We start from the raw sequence: 26,124 nt of genomic DNA on the forward strand, positions 1-26,124 counted from the left end.
ATGAAAACCAACACACAAAGAACTAATGCAAATTATCACACAAGATTTAAGCATTAGCTCTCTGGGTGGGAATAATCCAACTGAATCTAAATTTACTAAACTGAGTCTAAATTTACTAGATCCATGAGAGAATGAAAATCTCCCTGGGGCACACTGAGTGTGTTCCTAACAAGACTTAAAACTTGTGATAATTTAAACAAATTTATGCCAAAGGATTCATATTCCCACTGCAGAAATGAAAACAACAATCATTACCAGTGCTACAATCTTCAGTATCCAACACCTATAGGTAAGCTGTTTGAAGATCATGTATATAGAGTGAAAAGCTTTAAATCATTAAAAAAAAAAAAAAAGGCCCATTGCACCTTGCAACAGGACAGGAGCAAATGACAAGAATGGTTACCTACCCTATCGCAATTGTGGCTCTTTAAAATGTTGTCAGTATGGATGCCACTATAGGGGTGCATGCACCTCCTGATTGCAAGACTAGAGTCTTTTGAATAGCAGTGTCCACTGAGGCTGTACATGCGTCCTGTGCCTCTTTGTGCACCCATGCAAGTACATAAAAGGCAAAATTTCTCCCTAGGTTCCCTGGGAATTTGAAACTATTCCTCGGGGAATTCCGCACCACTGCACATGCAGAATTTGTGCAGAAATTAATGTTGTGCATGCAAAATTTCCTCCCCCGAAAATGGACTGCACAGCTGCTGGCTGCCACCAGGGGCTGCTGGACCCAGCAGAGACCAGCTCACAAATACAGTAACTCCTCACTTACCAGCTATTTCCAACAGGAGAGTGGGTTTGTGTGGGGGGGGTGGGGAGAAAACCTGGATTTGTGCTGGAAATGGCCCACCTTGATTATCATACACATTGTAAGGAGAGTGATCACTTTAGATAAGCTATTACCAGCAGGAGATTAGGGTGGGGGGAGAGAAAACCTTTTGTAGTGATAAACACCCATTTTTTCATGGTTTGTGTGTATAAAAACATCTTCTGTATTTTCCACAGTATGCATCTGATGAAGTGAGCTGTAGCTCACGAAAGCTTATGCTCAGATAAATTGGTTAGTCTCTAAGGTGCCATAAGTACTCCTTTTCTTTTTGCAAATACAGACTAACACGGCTGTTACTCTGAAACTCCTCACTTAAAGTCATCCTGGTTTACATTTGTTTCATTGCTGATCAATTAGGGAACATGCTCATTTAAAGTTGTGCAGTGCTCCCTTATAACATTGTTTGGCAGCTGCCTGCTTTGTCCACTGCTTGCAGGAAGAGCAGCCCATTGCAGATAGCTGGTGGGGGCTTGGAACCAGGGTTGACCGGCAGCCCCTCTATCAGCTCCCTGCTCCCCTAAGTTCCCTGTGCAGCAGCCGCCCAGCAGGCTACCAATTGCCGGCAGTTCTGCTGTCTCTCCCGACACTCCCATATGCTGCTCCTGCCCTCTGCCTTGGAGCTGTTCCCGGGAGCCTCCTGCTTGCTGTGCAGGGGAGGGGGGAAGAGGGGACTAATATCAGGGTGTCCCCATCCCCCCTACTCCTGTCCCCCGCTTACCTCTTCTCCATATAGAGCAGGGTCGGGACAGGACAGGGCTCAGGATGGACAGAACTTGCTGGCCACAGCTGCCGTCTCAACTTCCTGATCTTTTTAAAGGCAATGTACTTAGAGTGGGGCAGTGTACTTAAAGGGGCAATGCGCATCTCTCTCTCTCCCCCACACACAGGGCGTGTGTCTCTCTGCCATGCTGTCTCCCCTCCCTCCATTCGTGCTACCTTGTAGAGTGTGCAGCTACATTAACAATGTGTTAACCCTTGAGGGCTCAGCCAAATGCTAGTTCATCATTTAGCAGTAAGGCATTCCCCAGGAAATATCCCACCCTCTTCCACCCTCTAACTTCACCACCTCAACCAAGCTTCACAATCATCATTGCTGTGTACAGTATTAAATTGTTTGTTTAAAACGTATAGTGTGTGTGTGTGTATATATAATATAGTCTTTTTGTCTGGTGAAAAAAATTTCCCTGGAGCCTAACCCCTCCTATTTACATTAATTCTTATGGGAAAATTGGATTCACTTAACATCATTTCGCTTAAAGTCACATTCTTCAGGAACATAACTACAACGTTAAGTGAAGAATTACTGTAGAAGACAGTGCTGGGTTGAGAGGGAGTGAGCTGGAGGGTTCCCACCAACTGCAGCTCTGAAAGAAGGCGGCAAACTGCAAGCAACTCCGTACAAGTCTGCGACCCAGCATCAGGCTATTTCTCCCTCTGGATCCCTGGGCTCTAGAGGAGTTGGGGCTGATAGTGTCTGGCCTGGGGCCGATCTTTATTTTCTGAATCTGTGTCAGTGTGGATCCTACTGTAGATGACTGGCAAGTAGTACCCTATTCTGGATGATGGGACCAAGAGTATCGCTGCACCAGTCAAATAGTAGTACTGCTCTCCTGAACTGGGCATCTGCCCTGGCAGCTAAGTCCAATGCTTAATGTTTGACAAAGGTCAGTGGGTTACTCCAAATTGCCACCTTGCAGATACAGGAAACTGGCATATTTCTAAAGCAGGTAGAGAATGCAACTCGAGCTCTGGTGGAATGCGTGATGATTTGGGAATCTCCCTGTACAATGCTATGAATTCTGTGTGAGATTATGAACCCACTCCACGTACCTTTACGAAGCTACAAATTCCATTTTGAACACATAATCTTTTGCCTTTTTTATGGCCATTTTCCTCCATGTTTGCTGAAATTCCAAAGACTGACACTAAGATAGCTCCTACCCAGGAAAACTGGTTTTTCAGGAGAGAGGTTGCCTTGGCAACAAAGTCACCTGGTAGAAAGCTCTGATCACATGGGGAAGCTGGCAAGGACATCACCTGACAAAGGGGGCTAAAAGTTACAAATAGGAAGGAGTTGATTTGTGAGAGTCTTTGGCCATTTTGTCTCCAGGTCAAGAGGAGAAGCAACTAAGCAGGTAAGGGCTTCCATGAGATGGGGGCCTTGCCTGTTTCCTGAACCCAGATGGTCCCTCCCCAGGGTAAGGGTGAGCTAGTAAGGGAAGATGAGTGTAAGGTTTATTATTTTGTATGATCTGTATGGTCTTGTGATTTATATGATTAAGAGCAATTGTGTTAAACTCTGGGCAAAGTGTCTGTGTATGTTATATGCTTCACAACTGCAACAAGACTCCTGAGTGAGTTAAAACAGTAAACCAGAAGGCTCACATCTTGAGGTGGATTTCTGGGAGAGTGTGTTTAAGCGTGGGTGAAACTGAAGTTCAACCCTACATCCAGAGGGGCTAGGCAGCTGGACAGCAGGTTCCTGTTCTCTAGATGGAAAGCTAGACTAAGGTTTTGGACCACAAGAATATGCCTAGGCACCCAAAGATTGGAGCAGTGGCTGGACCCCATTCTGACTCTGGAGGCTTAAAATACTCAGAGATCCAGAGGCCTGGCATCCCTTCACAGCAACATGATGGGCAGCTCCAATGTTGAGGTTCCAGGCAGAAGCAGGTTCCCTGGCTGGTAGTTAATATAATAAACCCTTTGGGAACTTCAATACTGTCATGTGAGAGCACAACCAGACAGACAGACGACAAGCTGAGACTGGTGAAAGGTGGACCTCAATAGAGCAGTATGAAATGTTGGGAGTGTTTTAAATGTACCAAGTAGTCAAGGACCTTCAATATAGTCTCCATACGGTCCAGGCAACGTTGGGCTGCCCACATAGAGAACCTCTTCCTTTTTTTCAGTTACAGGTCAGTAACCTCCCTTTCTTCTTCGAGTGATGATCCTGTTATATTTCACTGCGGGTGACCAACAAGCAATACCTAAGTCAGAGGAAGGTGCAAGGATGTAGATAGCAGAGCTTAGTGGAGGACCGCCATTCCAGAGGAGGCAGAGGAGTCCTGTACCAAGGCACAATGTCTCGCAAACATGTGAATGGAGCCCCATGTGGCTGCTTTACAGCTGTCAAGGAGGGGTACCTCCAGAAGTGATACTACAGTTGTTGCTTCTGCTCTGGTGGAATGCACTCTTATCCCAGGGGGGGTTTGGGGAAGGTTCAATAGCTGACAGAGTAGAATGCAGCCAGAGATCCATTTGGAGATTCTCTGGGTGGAGATAGCATGCACCCTGATTCTTTCTGATACAGTGATGAATAGTCTCAGGGATTTCCTGATGTGTTTTGTTTTTTGCAGGTAAAAGGCCAAAGTTTGCTGAACACTGAGGGAGTGGAGTCTTCATTCTTCTGCGGAAATATGCAGTTCTGGGAAGAACACAGGCAAGTGAATCGATTGGTTAAAGTGAAATTTTGAAACTACTTTAGGAGTGAATTTGGGGTGTAGATTAAAAGAAACCTTATCCTTACAGTATAAGAAGGCTCTGCCATCATTGCTCCAAGCTTGCCAACTCGTCTAGCTGAGGAAACAGCTGCAAGGGAAGCAATCTTCATGGAAAGGAGAGACATGGAGCAAGAAGCTAAAGGTTCACAGGGGGGCCTTGTGAGTATGGAGAGAACAAGTTTTAAGCCCCACTGAATAGGTGGAAAGATTCTGATTAAGCCATTCCAGAATCTATTTGCCAGTGGATGTGCAAAGACTGAGTAGCCCTGAGAAGGTGGATGGTATACACTGATTGCTGCCAAGTGCACTCACAAGGAGCTGATGGACAAGCCTGATGTCTTCAGAGAGAGGATATATTCCAAGATGAGAGAAATATCTGCAGTTTCTGGGGTAATGACTCTTTGAAGTGCCCAAGAAAAACACTTCCATTTAGCTAGGTAACATCTTCTAGTAGAATCCTTCTGCTATTAGAAAGAATGTCCCACATGACTGTGGAGCATGAACGTTCCAAGGATGATGCCCATCCAAATACCAAGCCCTGAGGTGGAGCATGTAGATCAGAGTGCTTTCGTCTTGCCATTCCACCAGGTCAGGAGCTTGGGAAACGTTGGGAGGATGATAGGAGATTGGGATGACGTGTAGGATGCTGGGAAATCAGAACGGTCTTGGCCAGAAGGGGGTGATCAGGATGACCTGTACTGTATCCTGCCGGATTTTGCATAGAACTCACGGCAGGAGGGATAGTGGAGGGAAGGCATAGCTGAACTGGTCCAGCCAAGGAAGAAGCAAAGTGTCGCCCTGGGAGAGGTGACCTAGGGCTCCTCTGGAGCAAAATGTGGTGAATTACCTGTTTGCTTGAGAGATGAACATATCTCTGGCTGGGGTTCTGCACAGAGTGAAAATATTGTGCAATACTAAGTCGTGGAGCACTCACTTGTTGTCGATTGCAAAATGTCTGGGGAGGAAGTATGCAATCACATTTTGCTTCCCCAGAAGGTATACTGCCAATAGTGTGATTCGATTGGTGATATAACAGTTCCAGAGACTGACTGATTCTGCACACGGGGAGACTGATCTCGCTTCTCCCCGCTTGTTGATGTAGAAGATGGTCATAACATTGTCTAATATTATAAGAACATAGCGAGCGTGGATGAATGGAAGAAAGGACTCACATGTTTTCCTGACTGCTCACAACTGCAGGATATTGATGTGGATCCTGGACTCTCAGGATGTCCAGGTACCTTGTGCTGTGGCTGTTCACGGGGGCTTCCCAACCTAATGGGGATGGGTCTGTAATAATGGTCCTGTCAGGAGAGGACGGGAGAAAGGGGATGCCCACTCACACCTGATAAGGATTTGCCCACCATAGCAGGGAAGACACCACCTTGATGGAACTGTTACCATGAGGTTCATGGGAGGGTGGTTTGGAGAGGTGAAGTCATGGGAATGGGGTGTCATAGGTGCATGAGGCCACACGACACAGGAGAGAGATAGACATATCATGACCGGTACTCAAGGGAAAGAAATCGAGGCAGTTGACAAATATATTTACCTAGGTCAGCAGCTGAGAAGAGATAACCCCCTCATTTGAAGGGAAATGCAGTAGGAGATTAAAGGCATGGTGGACAAGTTTAAACAAAATAAAGACGTTGAAAACAGATGATGAACTGCCCATGAAGAAAAGGAAAGAACTGTTTAATTACACTGTTCTGCCAGCAATGATATATGGAGCAGAAAGCTAGTCAACAATGAAAGCTGAGGAAGAAAATTTCACTGTCACCCAGAGAGCAATGGAAAGGCGAATGTGTAGGATATCGCTCCATGATCATATACCGAATGAGGAGATCAGAAGGTGTACAGAGGTGACCGACGTAGTGCAGGCGATGTACGACGCAAAGTGAAGATGGGCGGGTCATGTAGTCCGCAGGCAAGACAACAGGTGGACAACCCGCATCAATGAATGGATCCCCAGAGACCACAAGCGATCGCTGGGCAGACCAAAAACGCACTGGGCTGATCCAATGACAAAACTCTTTGGCCAGAAATGGAAAGAATGTGCTCGCAACAAAACAGAATAGCGTGGCATCGACTTGCGTTCATGGAGGGATGGACAAGGACAAGCTGGACAAAGCCGACAAAGATGACTCAAGGATAGTTTGTGATCATGAACAATACCATAATTCAGGTCTGGAACCTGTCTTTGGCCAGGTATGTTCTTGAGGTGATAAGAATTCAAGATGGCCCCACTGAAGTCCAGAGATTGTGTGGGGCTGAGAACAGATTTTTCAGCATTTATGCTGACTTCCACTGAGGACAGGAGGCGTAGCATCACCGAAGTTGATGCGTAGGTGTCCTGCTGGGACTTGGTGACAAAGAGCCAGTCATCGACGTAGGGAAAGACAATGAGACCATGAGCTGCTACGACCAAGAATATCTTGGTAAAGGTTTCCAAAAAGAAACACCCTATACTGAAAATGGTCAGACCCCACCATGACTCTGAGGAAATGTCTAGGAGCGGGATGAATGTCTACGTGAACGTAGGGCATCATTCATGTTGAGAGCTGTAAACCACATGCCCTCTTCTCAAGATGGGATTATAGATACCAATTTGACCATGTGAAATCTGAGTTTGCAAATGAAGTGGTTGAGTGGGTAGAAGTTGAGGATTGGTCTCCATCCACCCTTCTTTTTGGATACAAGGAAGTAAGTTGAGAAAAACCCTGTCCCTTGGTACTGAAGAGGGACATGTTCTATCACGCCTCACTTCAATAAGTAGTTCACCTCTTGTTTGAGAATATTCTTGTGAGAGGAGCCCCTGAAGCAGGATGGGGAGAGGGATTTTGGAGAAGGTAGGGATGTAAACTCTATCATAATGCCAGAGTGGATGACATTCAGCACCCACTTGTCCATGGTTATTGCACTCCAGATATTGGAAAAGAGTGCTAGATGACCCCCAAGTGGTGGTGAGTGGGGGTGGGGGATCAGGAGGTGCTGGCTGTGGCCAAAAGAGTATATGAACAAGGCAATCTCAAGTAGAAGTAGAAAAGTTATTTTACCTCTATATTTTGCATTGGTGCAACCACTGCTGGAATACTTTGTCCAGTTTGGTGTCCACAATTTAAAAAGGATGATAAATTAGAGATGATTCAGAGAAGAGTCATGAGAATTATTTAAACAATTAGAAACCCTGCCTTACAGTGAAAGGCTCAAGGAGCTCAATGTATTTAGTTAACAAAGAGAAAGTTAAGGGATAAGTTGATCATAGTCTATAAACACCTACATGGGGAACAAATATTTAATAATGGGCTGTTCAGTCTAGCAGAGAAACATGATCCAATGGCTGTAAATTGAAACTAGGCAGACTGTAAATGAGGCACCTTTTTTTTTTTTTTTAACTGCAAGAATTATTCATCAATGGAAACATTTACCAAGGGTTGTACTGGATTCTCCATCACTGGCAATTTTCAGTCAAGACTGGTGAAAACATTTGAGACTACACTGATGATTTGGGGAATCTGTCTGTACAACTTATGAATTCTGGCTGACCTTGTGAAATTGTGCTTATGAAAACTGTTGTATCAACTAATTCCACGTTTATGCGTCTCCACCACTGCTGACAAAGCTTTAAACACCTCTCTTCCAGAACAGGGACAATGGAGACACATTAACCTTAACAACTGTACTTTGACCAGTCTATAAGTATGCTAAAGAGGCTATTGTAGCTGGGAGAAGCTACTTCCTGCTACTTGTCTGCAGTGGGCTGTTTGGAGAGTGAACAATTTCAAACAAGACAAAAGAGACAAACTGGAGGAAGACTCACAGGGCCACTGGACGTTTTGGGCAATAGAAGGAAAAGGGGTGGACAGGCCAAGGTCAGAGAAGACGAAGTAGGGAAAGAAGGCTCTATGTTTCAGAAGACAAGCCACGCTCTGCAGCATAAGGATCCTGGAACTAGGCAAATAAAGAGCCCAACTGTTTACCAAAAACATAGCCCCCGAGCAACAATAAGTATTGGGGGTAATGCCTGCCAAGTGACACTGTTAAATGGTTGCGGCATCCTAACTGTGCAAAGGTAGCATAATCACTTGTCTTTTAAATAAAGACTAGAATGAATGGCCAAAAAAGGTTCTACCTGTCTCTTACAAATAATCAGTGAAATTGATTTCGTGCAAAAGCGAGATCATCATCATAAGACCATGTGGAACTTCAAATACAGATCAACTATAACTAACACCCCCTCTCCGGACTTCTAACCAATTAGTATTTGATCCCTATTTTTGGTTGGATGACCTCGGAGTAAAACAAAACCTCTGAAAAAAGAACATATTTCTATACCTAGACCTACAACTCTAAGTGCCTATGGCAAAATGATCCAATATATTTGATCACCGAACCAAGCTACCCCAGGGATAACAGCGCACTCCCCTCCTAGAGTCCCTACAGACGATGGGGTTTATGACCTCAATGTTGGATCAGCACATCCCGATGGTGCAGCCGCTATCAAGGGTTCATTTGTTCAATGATCAACAGTCCTACATGATCTGAGTTCAGACCGGAGTAATCCAGGTCAGTTTCTATCTATAACTGAGCCTTTTCTAGTACAAAAGGACCAAAAAGGCAAGGCCTATATCTCAAAACAAGCCTTCCCTTATTAGTGAAATCAACTTTAATAATAAGAACAAATAACCAAGCCCCCCAAAAAGGGCCAAGTTCGGGTGGCAGAGCCAGGGATCAATGCAAAAGGCGTAAACCTTTTACTTAGTGGTTCAACGCCCCTCTCCAACTATGAAAATGCTACTCTCTAGTTTAAAATCCCCACTCATATATATAATCCCAATCACTGTAGTTTTCTTCGCCCTAATTGAAGGAAAAATTCTAGGATATATACAACTACGAAAAGACCCTAACATCGTAGGCCCATATGGACTACTACAACCAGTAGCAGATGGCATAAAACTATTTATTAAAGAGCCAATCTATCCATTAAGATCATCCTTTGCACTGTTCACCCTGGCCCCAATCCTAGCCCTTTTACTAGCCCTATCAATTTGACTCCCACTACCACTACCTTTCCCACTAGCCGACCTTAATTTAGGCCTCCTATTCCTAATTTCCCCCTCCAGCTTCATAGTCTACTCCACCCTCTGATCAGAGTGGGCCTCAAACTTCATATATGCCCTAATAGGAGCTCAAAGAGAAGTAGCCCAAACCATCTCATACAAAGTAACCCTGGGAATTATCCTACTTTCTCTAATCCTATTTTCAGGAGCATTTAATATACAAACATTATAACCACACAAGAACCAATATACCTTATCTTCTCCTGACCACTAACAACAACATGAAACACCTCCACACGAGCAGAAGCTAATCGAGCACCATTCGACCTCACTGAGGGAGAATCCGAATTAGTATCAGGATACAATGTTCAATATGCCACCGGTCCATTCACCCTATTCTTTCTAGCAGAATCAGACAACATCCTAATAATAAATACCCTTACTGCTATCCTATTCCTCAACCCAGCCTCCCTTAACAACACACCTTAATTATTCTCCCTCTCATTAACATCAAAAGTCATACTGCTTTTAGCAGAATTCCTATGAATCCGAGCCTCATACCCATGATTTCGATACACCGCCTATGAAAATGCACCTCCTATGAAAAAAATTCTTCCCAATCACCTAAGCACCAAGCAATAGCAATTGCCTTCTCAGCAGTGGTTCTCAACCAGGGGTCCGGGGCCCCCTGGGGGGCCGAAAGCAGGTTTCAGAGGGGCTGACAAGCTGGCCAGCATTAGATTCTCTGGAGCCCAGGGTAGAAAGCCAATGCCCTGCCACCTGGGGCTGAAGCTGAAGTCTGAGCAATGTAGCTTCACAGGGGCCCCTGTGGCATGGGGTCCCAGGCAGTTGTCCTGCTTGCTACCCCCTAATGCCGGTCCAGGCTTTTATATGCAGAAAACCAGTTACTGTGGCACAGGTGGGCCGTGAAATTTTTATAACATGTTGTAGGGGGCTTCAGAAAGAAAAAGATTGAGAACCCCTGCTTCTCAGGACTCCCACCCATACCACAGAACACGTACCTGAAATTAAAGGATCACCTTGCTAGGGTGAATAATAGAGGCTAAAATCCTCTCGTTTCTTAGAAAAATAGGATTCGAACCTATACTACAGAGATCAAAACTCCCCATACTTCCATTATACCATATCATAGTAAAGTCTGATAACTAAGCTCTTGGGCTCATAGCCCGAAAATGCTGGTTAAAATCCTTCCCCTACTAGTGAATCCACAAGCAAGCATAATTATTACTTCAAGCCTAACTATAGGACACCTACTTACAATCTCCAGCAACCACTGAATTCTAGCATGAACTGGACTAGAAATGGATGATTAGCAGTCATTCCACCAATTGCCCAGCAACACCATCCATGAGCAATTGAAGCTGCCACCAAATACTTCTTAATACAAAAACTAGCCCCATTATCCCTACTAGTAATAACTGCCCAATCCCTACGCACACCCCTCCTGTTAAACACTAGGGCTAACATCCACCCTAATTGGCGGATGAGGCGGATTAAACCAAACTCAACTATGAAAAATCATAGCATTTTCCTCCATTGCCCACCTAGGATGAATATCCACAATCCTCACTAAACTTATATTACTCACATTCTACCCATACATTATCATAACCTCAACAACATTCCTAATAATTAAACCTCTAGAAACAACAAAATATCCTTCATAACATCATGAACAAAACTTCCAAACCTAAGCACCCTGATAATACTTACTCTTATATCATTAGAAGGCCTACCCCCATTAGCAGGATTCATACCAAAATGACTAATCCTACAAGAATTAACCAATGAACACAATCATTATTGCCATCCTGATGGCTCTACTCTCACTCCTTGGCTTATTCTTTTACTTACGCATCTCATACTATGCAACCATCACACTACCACCAAATTCAACTAACTGATGCCACAAAACTAACCAAAAACTTTATCTAGCCCCAATAACCACACTCTCCACCACTCTTCTTCCCATCATACCCACCCTATTAACTATCCTCTAGAAACTAAGATTTTTTCAAATGTTGGCTAGTGTGGAGTAGACTTTTCTGTACTGCTACTTTAATAGGAAGATGTATGTGTCAATTTCATGGCAACAAAGACAACGGCTACCTATAAATTTAAAAATAAAGATTTCTTCTTGTCCTCAAGGACTCTTTTTTCAACAGAGCAGAATGCTAATCATAGAATCATAGAATATCAGGGTTGGAAGGGACCTCAGGAGGTCATCTAGTCCAACCCCCTGCTCAAAGCAGGACCAATCCCCAATTAAATCATCCCAGCCAGGGCTTTGTCAAGCCTGACCTTAAAAACTTCTAAGGAAGGAGATTCTACCACCTCCCTAGGTAACGCATTCCAGTGTTTCACCACCCTCCTAGTGAAAAAGTTTTTCCTAATATCCAACCGAAACCTCCCCCACTGCAACTTGAGACCATTACTCCTTGTCCTGTCCTCTTCTACCACTGAGAATAGTCTAGAATCATCCTCTCTGGAACCACCTCTCAGGTAGTTGAAAGCAGCTATCAAATCCCCCCTCATTCTTCTCTTCTGCAGACTAAACAATCCCAGTTCCCTCAGCCTCTCCTCATAAGTCATGTGTTCCAGATCCCTAATCATTTTTGTTGCCCTTCGCTGGACTCTCTCCAATTTATCCACATCCTTCTTATAGTGCGGGTCCCAAAACTGGACACAGTACTCCAGATGAGGCCTCACCGATGTCGAATAGAGGGGAACAATCACGTCCCTCGATCGGCTGGCTATGCCCCTACTTATACATCCCAAAATGCCATTGGCCTTCTTGGCAACAAGGGCACACTGTTGACTCATATCCAGCTTCTCGTCCACTGTCACCCCTAGATCCTTTTCCGCAGAACTGCTGCCTAGCCATTCGGTCCCTAGTCTGTAGCGGTGCATTGGGTTCTTCCGTCCTAAGTGCAGGACCCTGCACTTATCCTTGTTGAACCTCATCAGATTTCTTTTGGCCCAATCCTCCAATTTGTCTAGGTCCCTCTGTATCCTATCTCTGCCCTGCAGCGTATCTACCACTCCTCCTAGTTTAGTATCATCTGCAAATTTGCTGAGAGTGCAATCCACACCATCCTCCAGATCATTTATGGAGATATTGAATGAAACCGGCCCCAGGACCGACCTTTGGGGCACTCCGCTTGATACCGGCTGCCAACTAGACATGGAGCCATTGATCACTACCCGTTGAGCCCGACAATCTAGCCAACTTTCTACCCACCTTATAGTGCATTCATCCAGCCCATACTTCTTTAAGTTGCTGACAAGAATACTGTGGGAGACCGTGTCAAAAGCTTTGCTAAAGTCAAGAAACAATACATCCACTGCTTTCCCTTCATCCACAGAACCAGTAATCTCATCATAGAAGGCAATTAGATTAGTCAGGCATGACCTTCCCTTGGTGAATCCATGCTGACTGTTCCTGATCACTTTCCTCTCATGTAAGTGCTTCAGGATAGATTCCTTGAGGACCTGCTCCATGATTTTTCCGGGGACTGAGGTGAGGCTGACTGGCCTGTAGTTCCCAGGATCCTCCTCCTTCCCTTTTCTAAAGATTGGCACTACATTAGCCTTTTTCCAGTCATCCGGGACTTCCCCCGTTCCCCACGAGTTTTCAAAGATAATGGCCAATGGCTCTGCAATCACAGCCGCCAATTCCTTTAGCACTCTCGGATGCAACGCGTCCGGCCCCATGGACTTGTGCACGTCCAGCTTTTCTAAATAGTCCCTAACCACCTCTTTCTCCACGGAGGGCTGGCCACCTACTCCCCATGCTGTGATGCCCAGCGCAGCAGTCTGGGAGCTGACCTTGTTCGTGAAGACAGAGGCAAAAAAAGCATTGAGTACATTAGCTTTTTCCACATCCTCATTCACTAGGTTGCCTCCCTCATTCAGTAAGGGGCCCACACTTTCCTTGGCTTTCTTCTTGTTTCCAACATACCTGAAGAAACCCTTCTTGTTACTCTTAACGTCTCTTGCTAGCTGCCGCTGCAGGTGTGATTTGGCCCTCCTGATTTCATTCCTACATGCCCGAGCAATATTTCTATACTCTTCCCTGGTTATTTGTCCAATCTTCCACTTCTTGTAAGCTTCTTTTTTATGTTTAAGATCCGCAAGGATTTCACTGTTAAGCCAAGCTGGTCGCTGCCATGTTTACTATTCTTTCGACACATCGGGATGGTTTGTCCCTGTAACCTCAATAGGGATTCCTTGAAATACAGCCAGCTCTCCTGGACTCCTTTCCCCTTCATGTTATTCCCCCAGGGGGATCCTACCCATCAGTTCCCTGAGGGAGTCGAAGTCTGCTTTCCTGAAGTCCAGGGTCTGTATTCTGCTGCTTACCTTTCTTCCCTGTGTCAGGATCCTGAACTCAACCAACTCATGGTCACTGCCTCCCAGATTCCCATCCACTTTTGCTTCCCCCACTAATTCTTCCCGGTTTGTGAGCAGCAGGTCAAGAAAAGCTCCCCCCCAGTTGGCTCCTCTAGCACTTGCACCAGGAAATTGTCCCCTATATTTTCCAAGAACTTCCTGGATTGTCTATGCACCGCTGTAGTGCTCTCCCAGCAGATATCAGGAAGATTAAAGTCGCCCATGAGAACCAGGGCATGTGATCTAGTAGCTTCTGCGAGTTGCCGGAAGAAAGCCTCATCCACCTCACCCCCCTGGTCCGGTGTCTATAGCAGACTCCCACCACTACATCACCCTTGTTGCTCACGCTTCTAAACTTAATCCAGAGACACTCAGGTTTTTCTGCAGTTTCATACTGGAGCTCTGAGCAGTCATACTGCTCCCTTACATACAGTGCTACTCCCCCACCTTTTCTGCCCTGCCTGTCCTTCCTGAACAATCGAAATGAAGTCCACAATAACAGAGACCAGGGCAACCTGGAACAAAACCTAGGTCAATTTACAATGTCCTAAAGTTATATCAAAGAAAGATTAACATTCAAAATTCATTCACAAAAATATGCCTCTAATATTCCTAAATGTATATGACAGAGCATTACTAGAGATTTACCTCTGTTAAGTCCTAGCTGGTGTTGCACCTCTTTATGTACTTTCACAATATGGAAATGCAATATTAAAGAGGCAACTGTGGCTCTCTTATGTCTTTGAACTATAGTGTCTGTTGGTAACTTTATATTTCTTTCATTAGGGTATAGTATAATACAATCAGAGAATCACTTCTAGTATGAAACATTCTCCACTGTCTATATCAAATCCACTTAATATTTATTTATTATAAATTTATGGAGTGAAAAGCATGGTAAGAATTTTGTCACGAGATTAAAAGCCACTGTTACTACAAACTTTCTTCTGATAATTGACAGAACCTAAGTAAATGTATAAATTTCATACTGGAGCTGAGTTTAATCAAAATGAGTTGTAGATAAGCTACTGCCAAGAAGTTGTTCCCACTTTAATATTTATTTAATTCTACAGAAAATATTTTAACTTTGCAGTTTGGCAGATATTAGAACTACAGAAACCGAGACATTCCAACTCTTGAGTTCACTTGTGCAATGGTTGAGTTCCTGACCATTGCAATTGTAATGGAGGGCAATTCTAATAAGTCTTCAGGCCTGTAAACTAGGGTGGGGACTCCTGCTTATTAAAGTTAGTAGGATTACTTGCATGAATAAGGTAAGCAGGATTTGGTCCAAAAAGTTACAATACCAGCAACAAGCAGGAATTACTTAAGACTAAGAGGATTTCCCCATCAAAGGAAAAGCAGCTTCTGTTGTATGATAGACCTGGTATTGCATATTCATACTGCTGGAAGCTCCAATGATAAGTGGGAACAAAGTGATGGGTAAGTGCAGTGCCAGTGTCTCATAACTTCAGTTATTGGGACATTGTCTTCCACCAGTACTGACTAGTAAACTTGTTCACGTACCACTGGATCAGAAATAGTCAAAGAAATTCATCTGGGTAGGAATGCAAGAAGGCAGCTGAAGGTGAGAGACTAGGGAATAAATACAGTATAAATGGAAAAAAACTCTTTAAAAGAGAATTACTGACAAAATGAAATCGCATTCTGAAAGGCCAAGTGCATAAATTGTCACCTTCTACTGAGCTATGAGTAAAGTAATAGTGTGCCAGCCACATTCATATTGGAACCAAGAGGTAAAGAATCCTACCTTTGTCTGCTCTGGTAATCAAAAGGTCCAAAGCTTCCAGCACATGCATCTGTTTCACCTGGAGAGTTTTATCAAATACTTGCACTGATAACTGGCCATCTGGAAAGGAAACATGACCCCCAATTAGAACACATTTTTGACACTACAATTTGCTGACAAGTGATTTTAAAGCATCTTGTTTCTTGTAACAAAAACATGTGTTTTTTTCTGTGAAAATGAGGCATCTGGCATACTGCCACTTTATATACAGTACCAAAGATGGTAGTTCCTTCTTAGAAGGATCAGGGGGTAGCCGTGTTAGTATGTATCCACAACAACAACAAGGAGTCCGGTAGCACCTTAAAGACTAAGAGATATATTTAGGCATAAGCTTTCGTGGGTGCATGCATCTGAAGAAGAGGGTTTTTTACCCATGAAAGCTTATGCCCAAATACATCTGTTAGTCTTTAAGGTGCCACTGGACTCCTTGTTGTTTTTCTTAGGAGGAGTTACCACTGATGTGAATCAAATAGCAAGAACAGAGCCTAAAAGGAACAGTTTTTGGGAAGTTTGAGAAGAATTACTGAGAACCAACTACCCCTAATATCATTCCTCAAAATCATGACTGCCATATATGGCATTCTGAGGAAGAGGCGTTAGAGTCATAAAATCAGTGCTAGGGAGGAAACAGGCTTGGATGAGTACATAAATGGTACACAGCCACCTTTGGCCTCAGGCTCAGTGGAAGCATCAAGGACTGTGAAGTACAAGCAGGCTGCATGGACAATCCTTGAGCTTGGATTTGGCTTAATAAAAAGTCCTCTCAGACAGTCAAAAAAACAGCATCTGAAACCAACAAAATATTCAGAAGTCTGCATTAAAACAGGGTCCCCAAGATGATCTGATTTGCCTAGTTTTAGTGCAGAGCAAATTTTTGCAGTTAAGTTATAAAAGTCCTGATAGTAAGGATATATAGTAATAGATGTGGACTTTTAACTATCTTAAGTAGTGAAGAGCTGCTAACATCCTCATAGGCACCACTGATTGAAACTGTCAGGTACGTAAATATTGACCTGTAGACAAATGCTGGATCATCCACTAACCATCTATTAGCAGGACACCAACATCTGTAGAAACTAGCAAGGACTGGCCCCAAGAATCCGCACAAACAACTTCATGAGGAAAATTACTGCAGAAACATTGGGACTCCCACGGCTGTGAAACAACAAACAGTGTATGGTAAATACACTAGGAAATACAAAGTTTATCAACAGAAAATTTCAAGTACAATGGCTGAAAAGTAACACCTGGACATCTTTGGCAGGACAGAATGCTCAGAGCTGCACTTTTGGAGTTAAAAATATCAGACTTTGGTCTGTTTGCTGGGGGAGGCAAAAATTCTCTCTCTCAGTTAGTTTGGGACGTTAATAAATATAAGCTACATTTGTGAAACTGGGGCACTGAATCTCCCTACGGGAAAAGGTCACATCTTGCAGGTGCAGGAAGAGTGCACAGAGGTGCTCCTTGCACATTCCACTCCTGCACACCCACCCTATGGCCAGAAAAAATCTGGTCCTTTATTAGGAACAACAATGCAATTTAATTTTATGTGCATGAAGCAAAAGTTACAAGTATCACATAAATGTACACGAAAAACAACTGGCATTTTCATTTACTACTCCACTCAAACAACAGTGGGACTGCTGAAACCAGCTTTAAGTTCAGAGATAGTTTCCATACCCATCCATTTACTGGGCCTTGCCTGCAGAGCCATTTTGATATTATGCACTGATACATGGATCAATGTCAAGGTTTTCTCTTCTGTTATTGAATCAAATTACATATATGCATCATAAGATTTTGAGTGTAGTCCCATACACAGTAGGACCTGGAATGCCAAGATTTTGAGCAACTTTGCACATTATCATGTATAAATGTCCACTCACCTCCTTTTTATAGAGGCTTGTGGTTGCTGAACTAGTTAGGGCATCTCCTCTCACAATGGTTTTCAGTTTCAGTGCCTTAAAAAAGACAGATATTTCATTTAAAATGTGTTCTTAATTGGTAACACCAAATGGATAAATAAATACTAAAGATATGGAGACTGACGATTGGGGAAGGGAGGGAAGCAATTTCAGACTATAATTACAATAGATCCAGCTCTGAATTTGTGCGCCACATTACATAATTTCTTTATAAGAAAACCAGCCATTCCATGTGTTTTGAGCAAAGAATAATGTTCAATAAGATGCTGAAAAATTATATGATATCAGACAATATATATCTGCTGTTGGTAAAAACAAAACTTAACATAGCAAATATATTAAGGGAGAACACCTTAAATAATAACAAGTCCTCACACCCACAAATTAAGTCCATGAGCTAACTACACCCTTTACACCAGCTGAGAATCTGGCCCTATATAGTTAATGTCACATTTTAAAAAGTGCATTTCAAGATATTAAGTGGCACTATTCGCACATTCTTGTGGAATGATATAAACAAAATTTATCATGAACAGCTTTACAAACCTTTCCAGATGCAGGTCAACAGAAGCATGCTGATTTTGAAAAATACTTAGCTCATAGTACAGAACACAATACCAATGTTGCACAAAGTAGCAGTGAGAAGACAAAAGGAGAATCTGAATTAGTTTATCTTCCATATTGTCATTGACGAGAAGAGCTCCACAACCAGATCAAAATCCAGTGTTTCAGTACCATATAGTCACATGGAACCAACAGTGATTGAATAATGCACACAAAGAAGAAAGCAAATTCCTCTTTATGCAATAATTTCTACATCAGAAGCAGGAAGCCTGCTAAACAACCAGTTGGGCAACTGGACGATCGAGATGCTAAAGGAGCACTAAGGATGATAAGGCCATTGCTGAGAAACTAAATGAATTATTTGCATCGGTCTTCATGGCTGAGGATGTGAGGGAGATTCCCAAACCTGAGCCATTCTTTTTAGGTGACAAATCTGAGAAACTGTCCCAGATTGAGGTGTCATTAGAGGATGTTTTGCAACAACTTGATAAACTAAACAGTAATAAGTCACCAGGACCAGATGGTATTCACCCAAGGGTTCTGAAGGAACTCAAATGTGAAATTGCAGAACTGCTAACTGTAGTCTGTAACCTATCATTTAAATCAGCTTCTGTACCAAATGACTGGAGGATAGCTAATGTGATGCCAATTTTTAAAAAGGGGTCCAGAGGTGACCCCAGCAATTATAGGCCGGTAAGCCAGACTTCAGTACCAGACAAACTGGTTGAAACTCTACTAAAGAACAAAACTGTCAGACACATAGATGAACACAATTTGTTGGCGAAGAGTCAACATGGTTTTTGTAGAGGAAAATCATGCCTCAGCAATCTACTAGAATTCTTTGAGGGGGCCAACAAGCATGTGGACAAGGGTGATCCAGTGGATAGAGTGTACTTAGATTTTCAGAAAGCCTTTGACAGGGTCCCTCACCAAAGGCTCTTAAGCAAAGTAAGCTGTCAGGGAATAAGAGGGAAGGTCCTCTCATGGATTGGTATCTGGTTAAAAGATAGGAAACAAAGGGTAGGAATAAATGGTCAGTTTTCAGAATGGAGAGAGGTAAATAGTGGTGTCCCCCAGGGGTCTGTACTGGGACCAGTCTGATTCAACATATTCATAAATTATCTGGAAAAAGGGGTAAAGAGTGAGGTGGCAAAATTTGCAGATGATATAAAACTACTCAAGACAGTTAAGTGCCAGGCAAAGTGCGAAGAGCTACAAAAGGATCTCACAAAACTGGGTGACTGGGCAACAAAATGGCAGATGAAATTCAATGTTGATAAATGCAAAGTAATGCACACTGGAAAACATAATCCCAACTCCACATATAAAATGACAGTCTAAATTAGCTGTTACCACTCCAGAAAGAGATCTTGGAGTCATTGTGCATAGTTCTCTGAAAATATCCACTCAATGTGCAGTGGCAGTCAAAAAGGCAAACAGAATGTTGGGAATCATTAAGAAAGGGATAGATAGTAAGACAGAAAATATCATACTGCCTCTATATAAATCCATGGTACGCCCACATCTTGAATACTGCGTGCAGATGTGGTTGCCCCATCTCAAAAAAGATATATTGGAATTGGAAAAGATTCTGAAAAGGGCAACAAATTGATTAGGGGTATGGAACAGCTTCCGTATGAGAAGAGATTATAAGACTGGGACTTTTCAGCTTGGAAAAGAGACAACTAAGGGGGGATATAATTGAGGTCTATAAAATCATGACTGGTGTGGAGAAAGTAAATAAAGTATTATTTACTCCTTCTCATAATGCAAGAACTAGGGGTCATCAAATGCAATTAATAGGCAGCAGGTTTAAAACAAACAAAAGGAAATATTTTTTCATACCACGCACAGTCAGTCTCTGGAACTCTTTGCCAGAGGATATTGGGAAGGCCAAGACTATAACAGGGTTCAAAAAAGAACTAAATAACGATAGGTCCATCAATGACTATTAGGGCCCTACCAAATTCAGGGTCCATTTTGGTCAATTTCACAGTTATAGGATTTTAAAAATTGCAAATTTCATTATTTCAGTTATTTAAATCTGTAACTGTAGGGGTCCTAACTCAAAAAAATGGAGTTGGGGGGGTTGCAAGGTTATTGTAGGGGGGGTTGCGGTACTTCTACCCTTACTTCTGCGCTGCTGGTGTCAGCGCTGCCTTCAGAGCTGAGCAGCTGGAGAGTGGCAGCTGCTGTCTGGGACCTCAGCTCTGAAGGGAGAGCCGCCACCAGCAGCAGCACAGAAGTAAGGACGTCATGGTATGGTATTGCTGGGCCCTCAGTCAGTAGCCGCCACTGTCTGGCTGCCCAGCTCTGAAGGCAGCTGTGCAAAAGTAAGGGTGGCATGGTATGGTATTGAGACCCTTACTTCTGTGCTACTGCTGGCAGGGCACTCCCTTCAGAGTTGGGTGCCCAGCCAACAGCTGCTGTTCTCCAGCCACATAGCTCTCAAGGCAACAAAGAAGTAAGGGTGGCGATACTGGGACGCCCCTCAAATAACCCTGTGACCCCCCTGCAACTCCCTTTTGGGTCAGGACACCCAATTTGAGAAACGCTGGTCTCCCCTGCGAAATCTGTATAGTATAAGGTAAAAGCACACAAAAGACCAGATTTCACAGTCCGTGGCGTGTTTTTCATGGCCATGAATTTGGTAGGGCCCTAGGTATTAGCCAGGTTGGGCAGGGATGGTGTCCCTAGCCTCTGTTTGCCAGAAGCTGGGAATGGGTGACGGGGATGGCTCACTTGATGATTACCTGTTCTGTTCATTCTCTCTGGAGCACCTGGCATTGTCGGAAGACAGGATACTGGACTAGATGGACCTTTGGTCTAACCCAGTAAGGCTATTCTTATGTTCTTAACTTCCTTTTAAAGACTGAGAGGAAAACTAATTCTTAGCAAGCATTGCAAGTAGCTAATTTATTTTGAGAGATGTCCAAATTCACAATACCTATACATCTTTGCACTACTCTGCCTGAGCTGCACTATTGAGAACTTTGAACCTCAACTGAAGCCAAGGATCTAAGCCAATTATTTCCAGACCAAAAAAGGGCTGCCTGTCATATTTTGGACTTATTTATATCTTTGCTTCCTTCTAGTTCCACATATGCCTTGATTCACTCTTTCTCCAGAAACAAGTCCACAGTGGCATCTCAAAGTTATTTATCTTTTTTACTTAAATCGCTTCCTTAATAACTCATCCTCTGATCATTATCCTTTCTGTGAATGTAATTCTGCTCAATTCCCTATTTAACTGTACTTCCATCATTTATATTATTGCCTACTTATTAACCTATTGCTAGTGTAATTTTCTGTCCCAGCATTTGTTGTCTTCACTACACTGTACATCAATTTACTTTAAAAAATTAAAACAAAATCAGTAAATTGCTTTGAGCTACCATCACCATTTTTCTAAATATTTCCCATAATATAATGTCATTTTACTAAATAAAGGGGATGTTTCAGATAAGTGTTAAATGCTGTATTACCATAATACAGATTAAATACATCTCCCCCTTTCTGCTGACAGGTTTGTTCCTGAAAGTGCTCCTAATATATTTAATGAGATTCATGACTAAATTAACAACAGTAAATGCAGTCAGCACCTTGATTTGGTTATATCATTCTGCCTCAGATAAGCTAGAACCAGTTGGAATTTCACAAGCCTGTTTTGGGCCACACATCCCTGATCTTACTCCACACATCCCAGCGGAGTGATTAATTTGACCAATACTTTCTATATAAAACCTACCTGACCAAGTCGGACAAATTCTGCTTGACGGGCCTCCTCTTTCTTCCGTGCTGATCTAGGGGATTCTGGTAACACGTCACTGAAGGACCTCCTATTAAGCATGTTCTTTAAAAAAAAAAAAAAAAGTCTTACTGACCCAAACTTTTTCAATTTTTTAAAAATTTCATCTGACATTACTTGACTCCGCTGTATTCTTTCAGCATTTTCCTGTGACCTCAGTTCAAGTTTAGATTACTAACCAAAAAATAACCACCCTCCCTTAAAATTCGCTCCTACTGATGAATCTAAGAATGCATGCTTTAGCCTTTTGATTTACAAGGTTGTGGAGCAGCTGCAATACTCTTCACATGTATCACAGTGCTATCCAGTATATCAACGATGACATATGCAGTAGAAAGAGAGAGCCTGAGACTTGAAGCCTAGTATATGGGGCCTGGTGTAAGGCAGAATGTGCTTTGATATGAGACAGAGAAGTTAACTTACTCAGTTCTTTAGAAATTCTAATGCTGTCTGACACCCATTTTGAGAGTCTCTGTGTTGAAACAGCATATCCTCTGGACTTATTACAAAAAGATATAGATAGTCTTGAAGGTTTGTGGAATGTTTTTGTCCTATTGAAGTAATATAAGATAGCTTTTAAAAGCTTCCAAAGTGTTTAGTCTTTGCAGTGGATGAGTGAGGTCTTAGAAAGAACACTGGCAAGTGAATGAACTGATTTAAATTAAAGTCTGACACTATTTTAGGCAAAAAATTGGAATGAGGATGAAGAGTAACTAAAGGTCGTATAAGATGGTCCTCACAAAAGGTGGTATAAGACGGTCCTACCATCAGTGTTTGGATTTTGCTCATTCTGCGAACCGAGGTAGTAGCCACCAAGACTGACATATTAATAGCCAAATGATACAAAGAACAGAATGACAGGTTCAAATGGAGGCTGCATCAGGAAGGCTGTGTTTAAATACTTAACGGATGGAAAAAAAGGCTTTAACCCCTTCAAAAAACTAGTTACAGTAGGAATAAAATCCTGGGGGAAAATTGCGTGTTCTTGAACTGGGGGATAATAGGCAGATATCAGTGCTAAGTGAACTTCACTAGATCTAGTCAAGACATTTGAATGCTTTAATGATAACAGATTACCTCAATAACAGGTACAGACCCCTCCAAAGTGTAAAATTATCATGAGACGCCCGTATTGAAAACTGTTTCCACTTGGCCCCATAAGTATGCCTTGTTAAAGGTTTTCAGCTCTGAATGAGAATATAAGAATGACAAAGCCCTGGCTGGGATGATTTAGTTGGGGTTAGTCTTGCTTTGAGCAGGGGATTGGACTAGATGACCTCCTGAGGTCTCTTCCAACCTTAATATTCTATATTTCTATGATCCTGTACCTCTGCAGAGGAAAGTCTATCCTCCAAGATCAGCCTACTAAACATCCAAATTGTAAGATGTAGAGACACTAAGGGCAGGTCTTCACTACCCACCGGATCGGTGGGTAGTGACTGATCTATCGGGGATCGATTTATCGCATCTCAGCTAGAAACGATAAATCAATCCCCGAACGCACTCCCCCTTGACTCCGGAACTCCAGCTCGCAAGAGGCTGAAGCAGAGTTGACAGAGGAGTGGCAGCGGTCGACTCGCTGCCATCCTCACGGCCAGGTAAGTCGACCTAAGATATGCCGACTTCAGCTACGCTATTCGTGTAGCTAAAGCCGCGTATCTTAGGTCAACCCCCCACCTAGTGAAGACCAGGGCCAAGTCTGGGTGTAGAACCAGTCTTTGGTTCTGCATTACGATGTCCAGACTGATCAGTAACTTGAACTGATAAGTGTGCCATCTCTGAATACTAAAACTGACACCCCCCACACTTGGGCTGTTAGCATAACTTGACCCTGTCCTGTATTACATTCCTGAGGACCCTAGTAGTTAGAGTGACCAGGGAAAAGCATGCATCAGATTCCTGTCCCAGCTAATGCATCTAAGAGGGCACCTGGACTCATTTCTCCTCTGGATCAAAATGTGCGACGTTTGTTGTTTAAAGTGGTCATGAACAGATATGTGGAGGGATGACCCCACTTCTGAATTTTTATCTGAAGGACTGAACACTTGAGGGACCATTTTCTACTGAGTTGTCACCTAAATTGTTTTGAACCCCAGGTGAGTGTAGGGCTATGAGATTGATGTGATGCTAAAAACACACGATTCCAGTAGAATTCCTGTAGGCATGGGGAGAGATGATCTTGCTCCTCCTTGCCTGTTTATGCAGTGTCAAAACTTGGACACTGGTATCCTGAATCAGAGGTAGATGAATAGCCCTGAGTGTCACAGCTGAATCGTTGGCAGCCAGACCTGGTGGTCAGAGCTGGAGTCCACAGTCAAAAAACAGGAGTTGAGTATCAGCTGGATCAAGATACCAGGAGATCAGAAGCAGGAGACAAGCTTGAGATCAGAACCACAATTCAGATGCCACAAGTCAAGAGGGGTTGGGATGCCAGGAAGTCAAGCCGGAGAAGCTGGAGCTGGAAGCACGAGGCACACAGTCCAGAGCAGGGTGGATCCCAGTTATTTGGATAGCTTCCTGTTCCTGCTGATGGCTTAAGTAGAGCCAGCGGGTCAATCGGCTGCTCTGGGAACAAGAACTCACGGAGTCATGTGTCTGTTTGGCTGGTAGATCGACTTCAGACAGACTTGGAGAGGATGAAGATGCAATCTGACATGTGGTGTCACATAAGTGCAAGTAGCCATATGACCAAAGAGATTAAGACATTCACTGATATCTTTGCTTGAGTCTGGACACCAATAGAAGATGACTCATGGTGTCCAATCTATTGCTGATCTTGCATCTAAAAGTGCCCCTGTGACCCCCTACTGATTAAGAGTAAGGGTTGACTTGTCTCAATTTGTCTTAAGTCCTAGTGAGGAGAAGAGATAAAGCACCATCCACATTCAGTGACTTGCTGTAGCAACATTTCTCATATCAGCCAATCATTGAAGGAAGAATAAATGTGAAGGCCTTGACTGTGCAGGTGAGCTATCCAGGATGGCTGTTCTTATGACTTACTGCTGATTTTCATGCAATTAAAATGTAAAGAGGAAGAACACCCCTTTGCTATCCAACTTACTGTATGCAAATCACTACTCACCAGAGTGGATATCTTCTTGAGCAATAGGCCACTCAATATGCCACTGGGGGGGAAATGAAGTGCATAAAGATCACTCAGGTCTTGGATTTACCTTGTGTAGATCAGGCACGAGGTCCTGGTATAAAGAGCGAATCAGCATGTCTAGAGTGCGCTGCCGTTTCTGAGCAAATGTTGGGGTTTCCAAGGTGGCTTTTTCCCCATTTATTACTAAAACATATTGAATAAAGGAGGATGTGTTACTTAAAGGGGTTTCATGTCCTTTACTGAATCCAAGTTGTCTTCATGTAAGGATATTCACTGCAAGATTACTAATTTGGGTTTGTTTCACATTTGTGCATATTTTGAACTAAAAGTTTTAGCTGTTTTATCATCATGACTATGGAGAGATTTTTTTAACCCTATTTGCTTTTGAGCATCTAAAAACTTTATTTACCTAGTATCATTTTTCATAGACACAAAAACAACTATGTAAACTCCAGAAAGATACTATTTCACAGTCAATTTAAAAAGAACCATTTCCTGAATCTCAGTAAATGTGCTGAAGTTCGACATATGACAAAAAATGTACCACCATACTGTCTATGTCACAGGCTGTCAGTCCAGCTGCCTTATACTTTAGAATTGTATTGAAAAGTTCACAGAGTTCCTTATTGCTCTGCTAAGTTCAATTTGAGGCCCAAACAATGTCAAATACTGCTGTAATTGATAAAGCGGTTTTCAATAAACTAAGCAATTTGCCATTTTCTAATTAGATTTTATCAAAGCTATTAGAGACATTCCTCTAGCTTTAAAAGGCAATGAGCAATCATAGATCTTGATCACACAGCCCAATAATCTCTTGGCTTGTATATGAGTTAGGAGTCTACACTGCTAATCCATTTAAATATCAACGAGTATTCTTTAGTAACTTATATGAAATTAACTGGTGAGTTCTCAGTCAAATTCCTATTGGTCAGATGTTTACATTACAAAAATCATGATTAGTACTCAGTGGCCCCTTTCCTGGGAGTCTTAGCAGGAGGTCACGGCTTGAATGAGTCCATTAAGATTGAGTTCTCTCCTCGAGAACTGGTTCATAACAGCACTAAAATATTCATAACAGCACTGAAACATACTGACTGTTTTCT

General features: G+C 42.9%; 1 protein-coding gene and 2 pseudogenes across 6 annotated transcripts in view; 2 read left to right on the forward strand and 1 right to left on the reverse strand.

The window, feature by feature from the left end:
- Positions 1–26,124, reverse strand: part of GARNL3 (GTPase activating Rap/RanGAP domain like 3) — a 210,881-nt gene that overhangs the window by 62,893 nt on the left and 121,864 nt on the right. For all 6 annotated transcript variants that reach the window (XM_074973394.1, XM_074973391.1, XM_074973392.1 and 3 more), the window contains 5 exons: positions 25,089–25,204; positions 21,856–21,960; positions 17,505–17,579; positions 16,662–16,773; positions 15,580–15,678 (listed from right to left, as the gene is read on the reverse strand). In XM_074973394.1, coding sequence (XP_074829495.1) covers positions 15,580–15,678; positions 16,662–16,773; positions 17,505–17,579; positions 21,856–21,960; positions 25,089–25,204 — 507 coding nt within the window. The remainder of the gene's footprint in view (positions 1–15,579; positions 15,679–16,661; positions 16,774–17,504; positions 17,580–21,855; positions 21,961–25,088; positions 25,205–26,124) is intronic.
- LOC141999860 (NADH-ubiquinone oxidoreductase chain 1-like) lies at positions 9,121–10,023 on the forward strand (annotated as a pseudogene).
- Positions 10,589–11,350, forward strand: LOC142000003 (NADH-ubiquinone oxidoreductase chain 2-like; annotated as a pseudogene).

Source organism: Natator depressus, chromosome 16, assembly GCF_965152275.1.
Source record: "Natator depressus isolate rNatDep1 chromosome 16, rNatDep2.hap1, whole genome shotgun sequence".
In the NCBI taxonomy this organism is placed as follows: Eukaryota; Metazoa; Chordata; order Testudines; family Cheloniidae; genus Natator; species Natator depressus.